The 13,715-nt window shown below is 45.8% G+C and overlaps 1 protein-coding gene across 6 annotated transcripts in view; it reads right to left on the bottom strand.

Moving 5' to 3' along the window:
- Positions 1-5,795: 5,795 nt before the first annotated feature.
- Positions 5,796-13,715, bottom strand: part of auts2a (activator of transcription and developmental regulator AUTS2 a) — a 310,820-nt gene continuing 302,900 nt past the window's right edge. For 4 of the 6 annotated variants that reach the window (XM_036523475.1, XM_036523477.1, XM_036523479.1 and 1 more), the window contains 8 exons: positions 13,485-13,556; positions 12,853-12,882; positions 12,062-12,133; positions 10,303-10,444; positions 9,461-9,541; positions 9,129-9,212; positions 8,759-8,996; positions 5,796-7,842 (listed from right to left, as the gene is read on the bottom strand). In XM_036523475.1, the coding sequence (XP_036379368.1) occupies positions 6,597-7,842; positions 8,759-8,996; positions 9,129-9,212; positions 9,461-9,541; positions 10,303-10,444; positions 12,062-12,133; positions 12,853-12,882; positions 13,485-13,556 (1,965 nt within the window). In that variant the 3' untranslated portion in view covers positions 5,796-6,596. The remainder of the gene's footprint in view (positions 7,843-8,758; positions 8,997-9,128; positions 9,213-9,460; positions 9,542-10,302; positions 10,445-12,061; positions 12,134-12,852; positions 12,883-13,484; positions 13,557-13,715) is intronic. The other 2 variants (XM_036523476.1, XM_036523480.1) reach the window with 1 other exon arrangement.

Genomic DNA, 13,715 nt, shown 5'->3' with positions numbered 1-13,715 from the left:
CTCCCACCACCCCATCCCCAACAACATCTACAAAAAGAAGAGGGCACTCTTTCATCTCCTCTCCATTATGCCATCCAAAAACCTCATAACAACCATAATCATAATTTCTGCAGGGTTGAAACAGAAACGTCCGTGAGAGAGGAAAGGTCAGAGAGTAATGGAATGCAATGGAAGGAAGAACAGCACTGTTTATTTGTACTATACTTCTTGTTCTTGCCGCATAAAAAGCATGCAACAGCTCTGGCCCAGATAAAATAATGATCTTGTTTTCTGTTCATCTTCTTTTCCCAGCTTCCAGTCTTCCTCAGACCTGTGTGACATCACCGTCGGTGTGGAAAAAGCAGCTCTAGAAACCCATTCCAAAAGCTTCCCATGCGTCTAAAATTAATGACTACCATGCGGTTGCATTTGTGTGTCTAGCGGTGAATTCTCACGGAAAATGAAAACCTTTCATCCAAAATTCCACTCATTATCTCCTGGATCCCCTGCAGTTAGCACAGAGCTGGAGGCCAACTAAACGATGCCAGATTGTTAATCTTACAAATGATTACAAAAGAGTCACAATTGCATCCAATTTAAAATTTTAGCAACTGGGAAACCAGGAAAGTTCTAACCATTTTATAGGTCATTCACTGAGCGCACTGCTTTCATGTTTAATGTGCTAGTGTGCAAAATCAATCTTTAAACGTAAGAACATGCAGGAGCAAAACACAGGTAGCAAAATTGTTAGCGCAGTGTTGCCCCTGTAAAAAAACAGCTTTGGTTACAAGGAAAACACACAACACTCTTTCAGATGCAAAATGCATGATCACTGATAAAAATCAGCAATTAGCACATGGTGTATAAACAAAAGTACAGCTGTTATCAACTTTTTGGGCCAATGCCAGTTTCTTAAATAACAAGTACACTGATGGTCAACATATCAACTGATGTTACATTCTGATAAAGACCTGTCATATCCGGCTTATATCTGAACTCTTTTTTTTTTTTGTATTTGGCTGTCTGTAAGAAGTGAAGATTGAAAATAGTTCATGCATTACCCAGTAAATACTGTACAGTGTAACATTTCTATTTGGAAAAACTCTTGTTATAGCAGTTTATCCAGAAAGCACCTTTAAAAATTAAAATTTTTAACAGTTATACATTTAATAACATGAATATTTCTGTCAGGTTGAGAGTGACAAGCACCACCCCAGGAGGTAATTTAACTAGATTCAAAAAGACAACCAAGTATTTTCATCATCATTAGTTTGTCACAAGTTTCGCATCCTTCGGTTTGTTGTGCTTTTTAATCTTGTGTCTTTTAACAGTAAACACAAGCGTTGCATGGGTATACAGTCATGGGCAAAAATATTGGCACCCCTGCACTTCTTTCAGGTAATGCACCACTTCTCCCAGAAAATTGTTGCAATTAAAAATGCTTTGGTATTCACATGTTTATTTCTTTTGTTTGCATTGGAACAACACAAAAAAGCATAGAAAAAAAAGTCAAATCAGATATCATTCCACACAGAACTCCAAAAATGGACTGGACAAAATTATTGGCACCTTTTCAAAATTGTAAGGAATAATTGGATTTCAAGCTCCTTTTCATATTTAAACTCAGCTGTGGCAAGTAACAGGTGCTGGCAATATAGAGCCCAGTTTAAATGGAGTTGACTCAACCTTTGTGTTGTGTGTCTGTGTGTGCCACACTGAGTATGGAGAAAAGAAAGAAGAGCAAATAATTGCCTGAGGATTTGAGAACCAACATTGTGGAAAAGCATGGGCGATCTCAAGGCTACAAGTCCATCGCCAGAGATCTTAATGTTCCTGTGTCCACTGTGTGCAACGTCATCAAGAAGTTTACAGCCCATGGCACTGTAGCTAACCTCCCTGGATGTGGACGGAAGAGAAAAATTGATGAAAGGTTGCAATGAAGGATTGTTCGAATGGTGGATAAAGAACCTTGATCAGCTTCCAAACAAATTCAAGCTGACCTGCAGACACAGGGTACAACAGTGTCAGCTTGCGCTATCCGTCAACATCTGAATGAAACGGCACGCTGTGGTAGGAGACCCAGGAGGACCCCACTGCTGACACAGAGACATAAAAAAGCCAGACTGGAGTTTGACAAACTCACTTAAGGAAGCCAAAATCCTTCTGGGAGAACGTCCTGTGGACAGAAGAGACCAAAATAGAGCTTTTTGGTAAAGCACATCATTGTTCTGTTAACAGAAAACGAAATGAGACCTTCAAAGAAAAGAACAGGGTCCCTACGGTCAAATGTGGTGGAGGTTCACAGATAATCCTTTGTTGCAATCTTTGTTGTAAACTTCTTGATGACGTTGCGCACAGTGGACACAGGAATATTAAGATCTCTGGAGATGGACTTGTAGCCTTGAGATTGCCCATGTTCTTTTTCACAATTTTGGTTCTCAAATCCTCTCAGCTAGCAAAGAGCTTGGGCGTCATCCTCGACAGCAACCTGGACTTCAAGGAGTACATTGCTTGCACGTCACGGGCCTGCCGATTCCTCCTCCACAACATCAGGAGGATTTGTCCATTCCTGACAACATACGCGACGCAGCTCCTTATCCAGGCCACAGTTCTCCCTCGCCTGGACTACTGCAACGCTCTCCTCGCAGGCCTCCCAGCCTGTACCACCCAGCCTCTCCAGCTCATCCAGAACGCAGCTGCCCGACTAATCTTCAACCTCCCCAAATTCTCCCATGTTACTCCCCTGCTTAAATCCCTCCACTGGCTTCCTGTCGCTGCCAGGATCAGATTCAAGACCCTGACCCTCGCCTTCTCTGCAATCAACAGGACAGCCCCTGCCTACCTCCAAGAACTCATCCAGCCCTACACACCAGCCAGACCCCTGCGCTCAGCAGCAACTGGACGCCTCGCTCCTGGCAGGAGGTGCTTGTTCTGCCAGACATCGGCGTTTCACCTACATCGCTCCCCAGTGGTGGAACGAACTCCCTGTCCCGCTACGGACAGCTCCTTCACCCCATTCCTTCAGACAGGGCCTGAAGACGCACCTCTTCAGAATCTACCCGGACTGACCCAGCACACAATTGCTGCCCCCCCCCCCCCCCCCCTTCAATGCTGTTGTAAATTGCTGTGCTTTTTAAATTGTTTCTTGTCACTGCCTTTACCCTGACACTCATTGCGCTGTTTGAAGTTGTTGATGTTTGCTGTTTGAAGGTGTATCGTATTAGTTGCCCTATACGCTGTAGTTGTACAAATCTGATAGTACTGTGTCCTCAAACAGACCTTGCTCTCAGCTGAGAACTGTCTCATTGTGGAACTGTACACATCCTGCCCCCATACTGTCGCTATACTTACTGTATGCACTTTTGTACGTCGCTTTGGATAAAAGCGTCTGCTAAATAAATAAATGTAAATATTTTGGGCTTGCTTTTGCTGCTTCTGAGACCAGATGCCTTTACTGTGTGCATGGCATCATGAAGACTACCAAAGAATTTTGGAGCACAACGTAGGGCCCAGTGTCATAAAGCTGGGTCTCCGTCAGAGGTCATGGGTCTTCCAGCAGGACAATGACCCGAAGCAGACTTCAAAAAGCACCCAGAAATGGTTTAAGACAAAGCGCTGGAGATTTCCGAAGTGGCTAGCAATGAGTCCAGATCTAAATCCCATAGATCACCTGTGGAGAGATCTCAAAACAGCAGTTGTGAGAAGGCACCCTTCAAATTTGAGAGACCTGGAGCAGTTGACAAAAGAAGAATGGTCCAAAATTCCAGTAGAGAGGTGTAATAAACTCATTCATGGTTACAGGAAACGATTGATTTGAGTTATTTTTTTCCAAAGGGTGTGCTCCCAAATATTAAGTTGAGGGAGTCAATAATTTTGTCCAGTCCATTTTTGGAGTTCTGTGTGGAATGATATCTGATTTGACTTTTTTTTCTCTGCTTTTTTTGTGTTGTTCCAATGCAAACAAAAGAAATAAACATGTGAATACCAAAGCATTTTTAATTGCAACAATTTTCTGGGAGAAGTAGTGCATTATCTGACAGAAGTGCAGGGGTGCCAATATTTTTGCCCATGACTGTATAACAACATGTAATGGTAGGGAGGTCAACATACTGGTAGCTAGGAAAAATATTTATGCAAACAACGATTTGCATGATAAAGTCGATGGACATTCTACTGCAACCTCGCTCATGCAAAAAGCAGAATTTGATGACATCATTGTGTACTAGGATATATTTAGCCTTAGTGAAATGCTGAAATACAATGCTCGTTTAATATGTTTTAATAAAAGATGTACTAACTTTAAATAGACATGGAACAAGGACAATAAATGTTCATTTTAGTTTCCAGATGTTCAATGAAGTGAGTAAACAAGCCAGTGTAAGGAGAGGTTTTAATTGTAAATTTATCAGCGACAATTTATTCACTACTATCAAACATTATGGTATTTTATAAGCGATATGCACTTTTATCCTGTATTTTGTAAATGCTGCAGTTAAACTATCTCTTGTGGTAATGCCATGGGTTTATATTTTAAACCATTCAGTTCTATCTGTATTATGAGCCTCCCTTGGCTCGAAAACTGATAAAAATGTCTGTAAAGGAAGTGACTAGCGTAACCTGTAAAATTGTGTGTTGTGTTTGAATATACCAAAAACAAATATACCTCAAAGTAGCATGAGGCAAACCTGCCAGTCCAGGGTAGCGAAAGGTGAACACACCAACACCAACAAACCCCCTCTCAACAAACCACTGTATACTGACATCCCGACAACAACAAACAACGTTAGCAAACGAGTAAAATCGTTGTAAGCCCAGTCACACAATGCTATATGTTGGTCTCCCCATCCACGCTGCACTCAACTCGTCCCAACGCCTCCGTTGGGCTCAAGCTTCCTGCCACATGTGTTTCTCTGTCCCTCCTCTTCCAGGTGGCAGAGCAGCTGATAGGCTGCATCTGGCTGCATGCTTATGTTAAAGCACGTGCCAAATAAAACCCAAAACAACATGTGAATGTTCCTGCTCAGCCCAGTAAAGACATGTATGTTGTACAAAAGTGACGAATTAAGGTCCACATTGATGTTTTAGTTCACATTTTTTAATAACATGGCACAATTTACATAACACAAGTTTAAATGAGGAACATGCTGAAGATTCAGTCGCTTCGCCTTTTTTTTTTATTTTTTTTTTTACATATGATCTAGAAAGATCTAGAAAGGACTTCATTTTACGTACATGATAAACAGCAAAAAAGTTTTGTTAACAATCTCTTTGCAATACTCATTAACTAACACTACTGTTCCAGTGTACATTTTTTTTGTTTGATAAAAAAACACTGCACAACATCTGGATTTCACACAGTTTGAAGCGCACAACTAAACCTTCAGGGGACTATACTAAAATAGATCTCTGCTCATTAGAAACAAACCGTCCATAGTTAGGCTTTGCTTGTTTGTCTTTTCTTTTTTTCCGTAGATACAACAACTTGGGATAGCACTTTAATACACTGTTAGACCAAGGGAACTAATTTTATTTTCATACACGTACTTTACACTCCTTTAGAAGAAATGTTCTCTGTCTCATCTTCTTAGAGCTGTATTCTCTCCACACAAGAAAGATGGAAATAATGGAAAAATATATTTAAGGATAAAAATGGGAGCTGCGGGGGTTTCTTTCTTTAAACTAGTTAAAAGTTTGGTGACTTCAAGATTTGTGTTTCTCTAAAAAATATATAAATATATATTCCTAAAACCACAACTTCAAGGATTGTCACCAGCAACCGAATGGCATATTCAAGAAAGTATCTGGTCAAGTCTTGCTTTTTTTTTTTTTTTTTGGCCGACCAGGAATCGGGGTCAAGCAGTGCCTCGTGCGGAGCACAGAGGAATTCTTTTAAGTTTCAGAAAGCACTAAAAGGAAAAGGTTCCGACAGTCTCCCTGGTGGAGGAGAGAATACAGCTGCTCTGGGTAAGTCTGGGTAGTGAAAAGGCTCCTTTGAGAAATGCTGACTTTCACAGAGAAAGCCGGAACATTCATTGCATAGTTGGAGGGTAATCTGTGAAACAAGAGTTGACCTTGCACAGCACGAGTAGGCTGTGACAGCAAAACAAATCTGCAAAAGCACATTGTAAGAAGCTCCGCGCTCCGCTCTCGCTCCCCCTATATACATTTGTTCAAAGTAAAGCTTTCGTTACACCCTTTTGCATATTTGTACTGTACCTTGATTTTATCCTTAGGGGGCAAACACATTAACTGTACACGTATCTACAAAGTTTGCCATCTCCTTCCAATGCTTTTAGTACCTGTACATTCCAAAATCATCTTTGCTAGGGTGTCTTTTTCTCTACAGGTCAGCTGATTGCTCAGGAACTGTTTTCTGTACAAATAGAAGCATACACACAAAAGCAGGAGCAAACTGGATAAAATGTTTGTAAAATTTTAAATGTTTTTTTTTTTTTGTTCCTTGATTTTTTTTATACAAAAACATCAGTCACCAATTTCCCCCGTCATACTTGTACATAGCTATAATAAGCTCTTGTCTGCCCAGTACTAAGTGCTTGGTTAATGTTCAGTGTCTGTCTGTCAGGCACGAGGCTTTGGGCGTCTGACTTCACCAACACTCACCGCGCCTCAATGTCTTTGTGAGTGTGAGAGGGAGGCCTGTCTCTAATGTCCGTCGTCAGGGGCGTAGTCCTTCTAGGGGAGTTGGGCCGCGCCCCCAGGGTGGGGATCAAGGGGGGAGGGGCACTCAGGGAAGCGGTAGGAGGGGTTTTGTTGAGGATGCCGTTCTGGTGCGCCGATGAGGGGCTCACCCTGGGGTAGTGCATGCTGGGAAGGCCTGGGGTCATGAGGGGGTGGGGCAAGTGAGCGTCCAGGGCGGCCGGGTGCATGGGGTGGAGGCGGGGGTGCTCGTAGTCCTCTCTGAGCATGTGCAGACGCTCGCGCTCCTCCAGGTGCGCTCTCTCCTGCTCCCTGCGGTGCTCCAGGGCCAGCGGGTGGTGGTCCCGGTTGTAGTCATGGGGCTCCCTGTCCCGGTACGAGCGCTCCGCCTCATACAGCCTGGGGCCCGCCAGCCGGTGCAGGGGGTCGTTCCTCAGCAGCAGGTCTCTGGCCAAGGGGTCTCTACGGTGGATGTCCAGACCCCTGTAAGGGTCCCGCAGGGGATCTCTCATGGGGTCCCAGTGGAAGGCGGGGTAGGGGAACCTCTCCGCCCCCGGGATGGGGCTGATGCCCATGAAGGGGGCCACAACACGAGTCCTCTCCAAGCTGCTGATGCTGTTCATGGGGTGGACGCCGGCTATGCCCATGGGCACGGGCATGGAGGCCATGGATGAGGGCGGGTGGACGCTGGGGGGGGGGTTGACCTGGGGCGGGTGCTCTGGGGGCCTGTGCGGGGGCGGGCCATCATTTGGCGCCTCCTGCTCCTCCTTCCTCTCCTCCTTCACCTTCACCTCCCCGCCCTTCTTCTGGTGCTCGTACTGCGCCTCGGCCTTCTTATCGCTGGCTTCACGGCCCAACCCACCACCGGGCCGCTCCAGACCCTGGGGACGCATGTAGGGGGGCGTCACCCGGTTGACGGGCTTGTCCTCGGAGGCCCGGCTGTCGTGGATGACGGGCGTGTCCTTCTCGCTGTGCTGGTTCTCCTTCAGCTTGTGCTCCTCTGTGCTGGAGTCCTTCCAGGAGTCCGAGTGGTCCCGCTCCCTCTCCCGCTCCCTCTCCCGCTCCTTGGGTTTGTCCTTGTCCCGCGACTCGCTGGGCAGGTGGCTCCGTGGAGGGGGCTCAGCGGAGCGGTTGTGGCCCAGGAGGCTGATCGAGTTGATGGGGGCGGGGGATGGGTGGCTCTGGTGGCGCTTTTCAATGGCTTCCCTAGAGAAACGGTAAGAAAATGAGGGATGAGACACTGACTGGGGGACACCTGAGACACACACATGAGATAATTTCACCAAGAGCCAGGGCTGTGTTCAGTGATTTCAGCATGCTTAACTGTGGAAAAACACAGCAGCACACAGTAGGACAGTGGTGTAAAATGTCAGCAGGCTTTAGAGCTGTCTGTCTGGCTTCAGTTTCTCTATTGCTGGGACAGGGGTTGAAACCTGCCACTCACACTGATACTCTATTCATACCATATTGGAGACACTTGAAACTGGATTAGACCGGTTGCACCCAGACAAAACAAGTCATTAGAAAACTGCCTGCCAGCAGGAACAGCTTGGACTAAAGGCCAGAGGGTAAGGAACTTGTGTGACACATAACCTCAATGGGAAGAAACCTGTAATAAGATATGCTCAGAGGTTTGAAACAGCAACAGGTTACCACATCATAATTAATGAAGTGAGAGTCTATTTTCTAGAAGGATCACAAGCTCCCTGTGATTGCCTGTGATCCTTGACATAGTGTGATATTTTCTACCAGACCTTATCTATGATTCAATTCTATGACTCCATTATGCTTTTTTTGGTCAAATCCATTTGCAAAAACCACATGAAACCATCTATTCAGAGGGACTAGTGACATCCCCTTTGACTGCAGACTTACGCTAATTGAGTTTTGAGATCACACACCGAGGCAGCAAATCGGGGATTCTGGGGATTGGAGAGGATCGAAGCTTTAAAATCCCTGAGGGGTGAATGGCCTTTAATGAAGACCTCAGCAAAGTGATTAAGGGCTCAGATGGAATAACCGCGGTGTGCCCCTCTGACACAGAGAGGAGCCACGCCTCCAGCAAGGTCTCGCTTTCACACGGCTCCACCTGGCCTTACGGTCGCGCTCTCAGCTCATGTACCTTTCCTTGTCGTCCTTGCTGACAGAGGAGTCCCGCTTGTCCGTGTCTCGGTCACGGTCGCGTTCGCGGTCGTGTGCGGTCACAGAGGAGCTCCTCTCAGAGTCTCCGGGCTTCAGCCAGGGCGGGGGTGTGGGGAAGGAGGGCGGGGTCCGGTGCAGCCTGTTCCAGGGCTCGTGGGGGCTGCCGAAGTGCTGCTGTGCGTTGGGTGCGTCTTTATGGCCAAACACCGAGTTGGGTGCTGGGATACGTGACCGAGCAGGGGTGGGAAGAGGGGAGCAGATGGTTAGGTAAAGGTTGAAAACGTTTGAAAAAGCCAAGGGAATAATACACAGAATGAAAAGCCTGTAAGAAACGGCACTCTGATACTCACTCAGTGCTGGGTTTCCCAACCCGCCGAACGCTGCTGTGCTCAACGAGGCCAGACCCCCGAACGAGGGCGGTCTGCTGAACGGCTCTGCAGGACAGACACAGAACATCAGCGTGTGACCGCTGTGAATTTCTTAGCCACAGCCATCTTTGTGCTGACAGACACAAATGACACATTAACATACGTTTTCAGAACTGGCTGCTATGCAGAAAACTCTCACAATGACTGTACAAGACATACTAATCCTCCGGTGTACAAGGAGGAGCAGTGGGATTCCACTGAGAGCAGGGCTAGGCTTAACCAGCGTCAACCCAGCTGGGGGCGTCAGCGCTTACCTAAATGAGGGGCGGGGGTGAGGAAGTTGCTGGGGTGGTGGGGTGAGTGCCCGAAGGGTGCGGCCGAGGGATGTGTGGAACCTGAAAGAGAGGGTGGGGGGGGGGGGGGGGGGGGTGCGGTGAGACCCATCTGTATCCAGACACTCCTGTTTCTGCACAGATGGAAATTCCCCATCCGGTTCACTGCTCCAGCTGGCTAATGGAAGGGACCCTGGGAGGATTCTGACATGTCGCACTTAATGATGCAACACCGCTTGTGCACGCCTTAAGGAGAGCTTTGCTGACAGATGCCATCCATCATGAAAAGTGTGTGTTTCTGTGTGTATATGTGTGTGTGTGTGTGTGTGTGTGTGTGTGTAGTTGCTGCTGTGCATGTGTAAAAATGATTTCCTTTTACATCCCATATGCACAATGACAGAATGGCAGCAGGGTGAAATCTGACTGCAGCTGAAAACACTGATTTTTGCATATTTGTTTAGTTTAAAGAGGAAACAATAAAAATAAGAAAGATCAGCAAGTAAGAACATGGAGAACCCTTCGTAGGGTCTTAATTGAGGATTTGGGCAGAAATGGATTTGCAAATGGAGGAGCTATCTGGGCAGCAGGGTTCTTGGTAACTGACATGTGCCACAGTGACCTAAGCCTTAGATCAATGAACAGAGTAACTGAAGAGCTGGGAATGGTTACATTATAAAGCAATACGATGCATGACCACACGGGAAGCACAAGATCAACTCAGCATAAGAGCAGCCAATATTTATCTCTGGTGTAGTTGGTCTCTTAGAAACAACCAGTGTGTGGGGAGATGGTGTAAATGACAGCACTCCCTCCCCAACGCTTACCTGCAGCAGAGAAGAGGGTTGCGGGCCGCGCCAAGTCATGGGGGTGATGGATTGCACCAAAAAGGCTGGGACCTGGGGGTCGACTCAGAAACTCTGGCTTGAGCCCAAAGTCCAGCTTGTGAGGATCCACCTGCATCTGCTGCTGAAAATCGGCAAACAGGAAGAGAAAAATCCACTTGAAAAACCTTTCCTCAATGTGAGATGAGAGAGGAACAGTCTCGGGGCTAAATGTGGCAGCTCGCAGATTTGGACTGGAATCACACCAACGCATATCAGTGGACTCCTGTTCTGCTCTTTCGAAACACTGCCAAGTAAAATGTCCATCATCAGTTTCCTACTGTGAGATCTCCAACAGCTTATGCTAAACCAGATACTGAAATATCTGTCAAGGCCAGACTTTTGAGGCCTTTGATAATGAACAATTCAACCACTTTTATCTGAAGGATGATTTGAAATAAACTGCTTTAACACATAAGACATTTAAAAATAATCACCACAATAAATCACCCGAAAGTGTAAAGTAAAAATCTCAGCGTTAATATGACTAAGCTTACAGTATCATAATTCACATTCTATGCTGATCAAAGACGGCAGAGAAATCAGTAAACAGCTATTAACAATTCCTCTCACGGTTGTGAGTTCAAATCATGTACCAAAGAGCAAGATACTTGGCAAGGTAATCAGCCTAAATACCAATCTGTATAAATATAATGGTATGTACCAAATAAATAAATGCATACAGCTGTTTTACTTTAGTTTCTCAAACAAATAAAAGCTTAAAACCACAAGATGGCGCTCTTCCTGTTTTATATAGGATTATTTTTGTGGAATGAATAATTCATGGAAACCAATTCATCTTTTTGTTTCTAATAAAACCTTGGAAATAAGTGACAAAAAAGAAAACTGATCAGAGACGGTCTTCCATTACTGCAAGCACAGCAGATCGCTTTCCTCCTTGAATAAGAAACAAAGTTTGACAACAAGGATAAAAAACCCACCAGGAGTATAGACTTCCAATATGCAGTATGAGTACAACTTTAAATATCTAGGTTAGCTTGGAAAAAGATGCAGGGTCCCCACTCACAGCCAGCCTGAGACCACCCTGCCATCCTGCCTTTGTCATGTTATCCCACAGTTTTCATGTTATTCCACTGTTTTCCCTCTTGACCTTTTCCCAGAGTCAGGTATTCATCTTCTGTTTTTCTTTTTTCTTCACATTGGCCCTGTATTTCCTGGTTTTTCCTATTCCTTCTCGAAAGTACACCCTTGCTTCACGTTCAGAGCCTTATTTTTGACTGTAAAAATGTGCTATAACAAATAAAATTTGATGGAGCTACTGAGATGAATCCTATACACTCAAACAAGTTATCTGTCATTCTCAGTGATAAATGGTTCCACATCAAGAGCATTTCAGAGCTTCTAAGCAAACCCCAAAAACCCCAAAGAAAACAGAAACTTTTACTGGCACACAAGCAGACACCTTGACTTGAGTTAGTCTAGCGGAAGCGAATGCACTGAGCCCCCACGGGGTTCTTTTAAAGATTATTGCGGCTCGTCTACTGTTTCCACCCGTGTCCCTCCAACAGGCCATTATGCTTCTGTTTGGCCAAACGGAAACATCGATCGGGCCGAGAGCGTGTTCCCTATGAGTAAGTAAGTGATAGGGTTACCGCCCCGAGCCCGCGGCGGCAGTGAAGCTAATGGAAGCGGAGCCGAGGTGAGGGCCAAGCGCAGGCCGGTCCAGGAAGACAGGGCTCACCTTGACTTTCTGCTGATGGTGATAGATCTGCCAGGCAATGTGGACGTGCATCGCACACCACTTCCCAGGTTTCTGCAACAACAACAAAAAGACACACAAAATGAACTTCACAGTACAAGATCCTCCATCATTTGGTCCTCTCCTGCTAGGTGTTTCTGCCGGAGCAGCTGTCGCTCATTGGAAAACAACAGCGCGAACTCTCCCCAAGCAAGGCTGAAGGAATGATCAGCTCCTGGGGGTGCTTATGATGAGATGCCTGCTGTCCTCCTCATATTCCGCCTGCGTTATATTATTTATTTCACAGCACACAGAGAGAGGCATAAGCTGATTACGAATACAGATGCAAGCCTTCCTGTCAAGACGGCACTATTCTGCATAATCATTGTTTTGCCAATTATTCTTGTATAAGACAGTGTCTTTGTACAGCCCACAGATGCACCTCAGTGTCGACAGTGGCTCTGAGAATAGACTCCAGTGCTGCTGAACAACAGAAAAAAAAAGGACGTGCACCACCTTGCTCATTCTGAATAGCAGCTACAATTAAGCCATCCTGGTTATGTCCATATCAGCAGTAGATTATGCTCTCTGATACATTTTTTTTTTCCAAGATATGTTTGGGGTTGTTTGTTTACAGGCAGGTGAGGGGAGGGGGTAGGTGGGCGATGCCTTATTTGCCGAACCCCGCGACAGAGGCGACACCTGTAAAGCATGACGCCGTTCTAATGAGCTCCTCCGGTGGGTCCGGAGGGAACTCCACAGGAAGGGCTCCGCCGCTAATAACGCGCTCTTACCCTCAGAATGGGCCGGAACGGATCCGTCAGCTGGAAAAGAGGAACGACAGCTTGGTTACACGTCTGCCACTCAGACAATGTTTCTAATTAACGACCGCACATCACTTCATTATTGGCTAAATTAAAATGTTAAAATTTCCCTTTCAAATGAAGCATTCCAGGGAATAATTAGGATGTATTTATGAAGTTTTGCTGCCCTCTACGGTCTCTTGCATATCAATGCTGACAAGCTGTTAAATATGCCTGACAAAATACTCTACTGCTGCTGGCGCATTCTGCTCAAAAAGTTAATCTCCTGTAAACAGGAGAAACTATGTCAATTTGCTAGGGTAAATCATACGTCAATTAATTTAAAACTCGGTGCTCCTGTCAGGCAGTTGGATGGTCATGAAACAGCGATTATGCCATTTCTAATGGACACATTCGTCACGCGTCAAACAGTTCATCAAAACTTGAGAGCAGGGGGAGATTAATAAAAACCCCATCCCCTGCTAAGTGCTGGTCTTCATAAACGCTCACACCGCTGCTTGGGTCAGCCAGTGTTAAAGACTATCTGAGAGCAGATAAAGGCAGATGCATTCCTTTCTTTTCAGGAGCAATGAGGCCGCACTTTACAGCTGGGAGACACTCACCCTGGGATCCTTCTGTAAGAGAGTGTGCGGAACTGCGCCGGGTCTGGATGCCACGTCCAGCGGGTTAGAAGTCTGAGGAACACAAAGACAACCCACAGCTGTAAAGAGCAGGGCTCGTAACCCAAAGGTTGCTGGTTCAACTCCCTGGTGGGGTGCTGTTGTTGTACCCCTAAACACAGCACTTCAACCCAGATGGCTCTGATGGATATCCAGCCACATAAATGCATGGTA

This window comes from Megalops cyprinoides, chromosome 3 (assembly GCF_013368585.1).
Source record: "Megalops cyprinoides isolate fMegCyp1 chromosome 3, fMegCyp1.pri, whole genome shotgun sequence".
Taxonomy (NCBI): domain Eukaryota; kingdom Metazoa; phylum Chordata; class Actinopteri; order Elopiformes; family Megalopidae; genus Megalops; species Megalops cyprinoides.
The sequence above is the reverse complement of the archived record's forward strand: the minus strand, read 5'-3'. Positions and strand labels throughout refer to the sequence as shown.